At 37.1% G+C, this 1130-nt stretch overlaps 1 protein-coding gene across 1 annotated transcript in view; it reads left to right on the forward strand.

Moving 5' to 3' along the window:
• Nucleotides 1-1130, forward strand: part of LOC128247367 (neurogenic locus notch homolog protein 2-like) — a 37659-nt gene that overhangs the window by 13286 nt on the left and 23243 nt on the right. The window contains exon 8 of the mRNA XM_052966736.1: nucleotides 666-776. Within this exon, the coding sequence (XP_052822696.1) occupies nucleotides 666-776 (111 nt within the window). The remainder of the gene's footprint in view (nucleotides 1-665; nucleotides 777-1130) is intronic.

Below are 1130 nucleotides of genomic sequence, written 5' to 3' on the forward strand. Positions count from 1 at the left end.
TTAAAATGTTTACATGACGTTGAACGTAAAAGTGAAAAACTGGATAAATGTAACCACCGGACTTTGGGGATCGAGTGGACATTGCGCCTCATTTTTTTCATTCTTGCATATTATCATTTTATTTTAATTACCCCGATTTTATGTTTGCGTTTTGTACTGCCTTTATGTTTTGTGATGTCTTAAACATTCTTTGTATAGCCCTTTATGGGTAATAAAGAAATCGGTATTTCGTCTGTCTTTACGTTCTGAGTTCAAATTCCGCCAAAGTCAACTTTGCCTTTCTTCCTTTCGAGGTCGGTAAATTAAGTACCAGTTGCGTACTGGGGGTCGATCTAGTCAACTGGCTCCGTCACCAAAACTTTCGGGCCTTGTGCCTAGAGTAGAAAAATATACTGATAAACAAAATCCTTTGTGTGCGTGTGTTTGCACGTGTGTGTGCGTGTATGCATATATACGTGTGTGTATATAAATGTTATATATGTACATGTTTATATGTTTGTATGTGTATATATGTATATATACGTTTATATGGATATATGTGTGTACATACGTGTTTTTTTATGCAAGTGTTTTTTTTATGTAAACAACTGCAATATACACGCTTCAAATCCCAATAACAAAAGACAATGTACAAATCTTAAAATGGAATTTCTTTAAATCCTTAGCTGATCCATGCCGCATCCGTCCCTGCCAAAACAATGGTACCTGCATAGCCCTCAATACAGGCTTTAGATGTGATTGCAAACCGGGTTATCGTGGAAATGATTGTTCAGTAGGTTAGTGTCTCTACATTTCTTCTTCACAAAATTCTGAGTTTATTGTATACACGAACATAATATTATTCATCATGATATTCAGTAGACTAAAGTCACGCGATGGAGATCCAGCGCCCATGACAGAAGATTCACGTATGTGCTTTTATGCACCAAGTGCGTGTAGAAGAGAATTTCTCAAGGGTATTAATGTTATATTCCGTGTTCTAACAACTCATCCAAGTTAAATTGAAGGTAAACATTACCTTCAGGTATTAATACTGCTTCCATCGCTACACACACACACACAGACAGACAGACAAACAGACACACACACACACACACACACACACACACACACACACACACACACACACA

This window comes from Octopus bimaculoides, chromosome 3 (assembly GCF_001194135.2).
Source record: "Octopus bimaculoides isolate UCB-OBI-ISO-001 chromosome 3, ASM119413v2, whole genome shotgun sequence".
Taxonomy (NCBI): domain Eukaryota; kingdom Metazoa; phylum Mollusca; class Cephalopoda; order Octopoda; family Octopodidae; genus Octopus; species Octopus bimaculoides.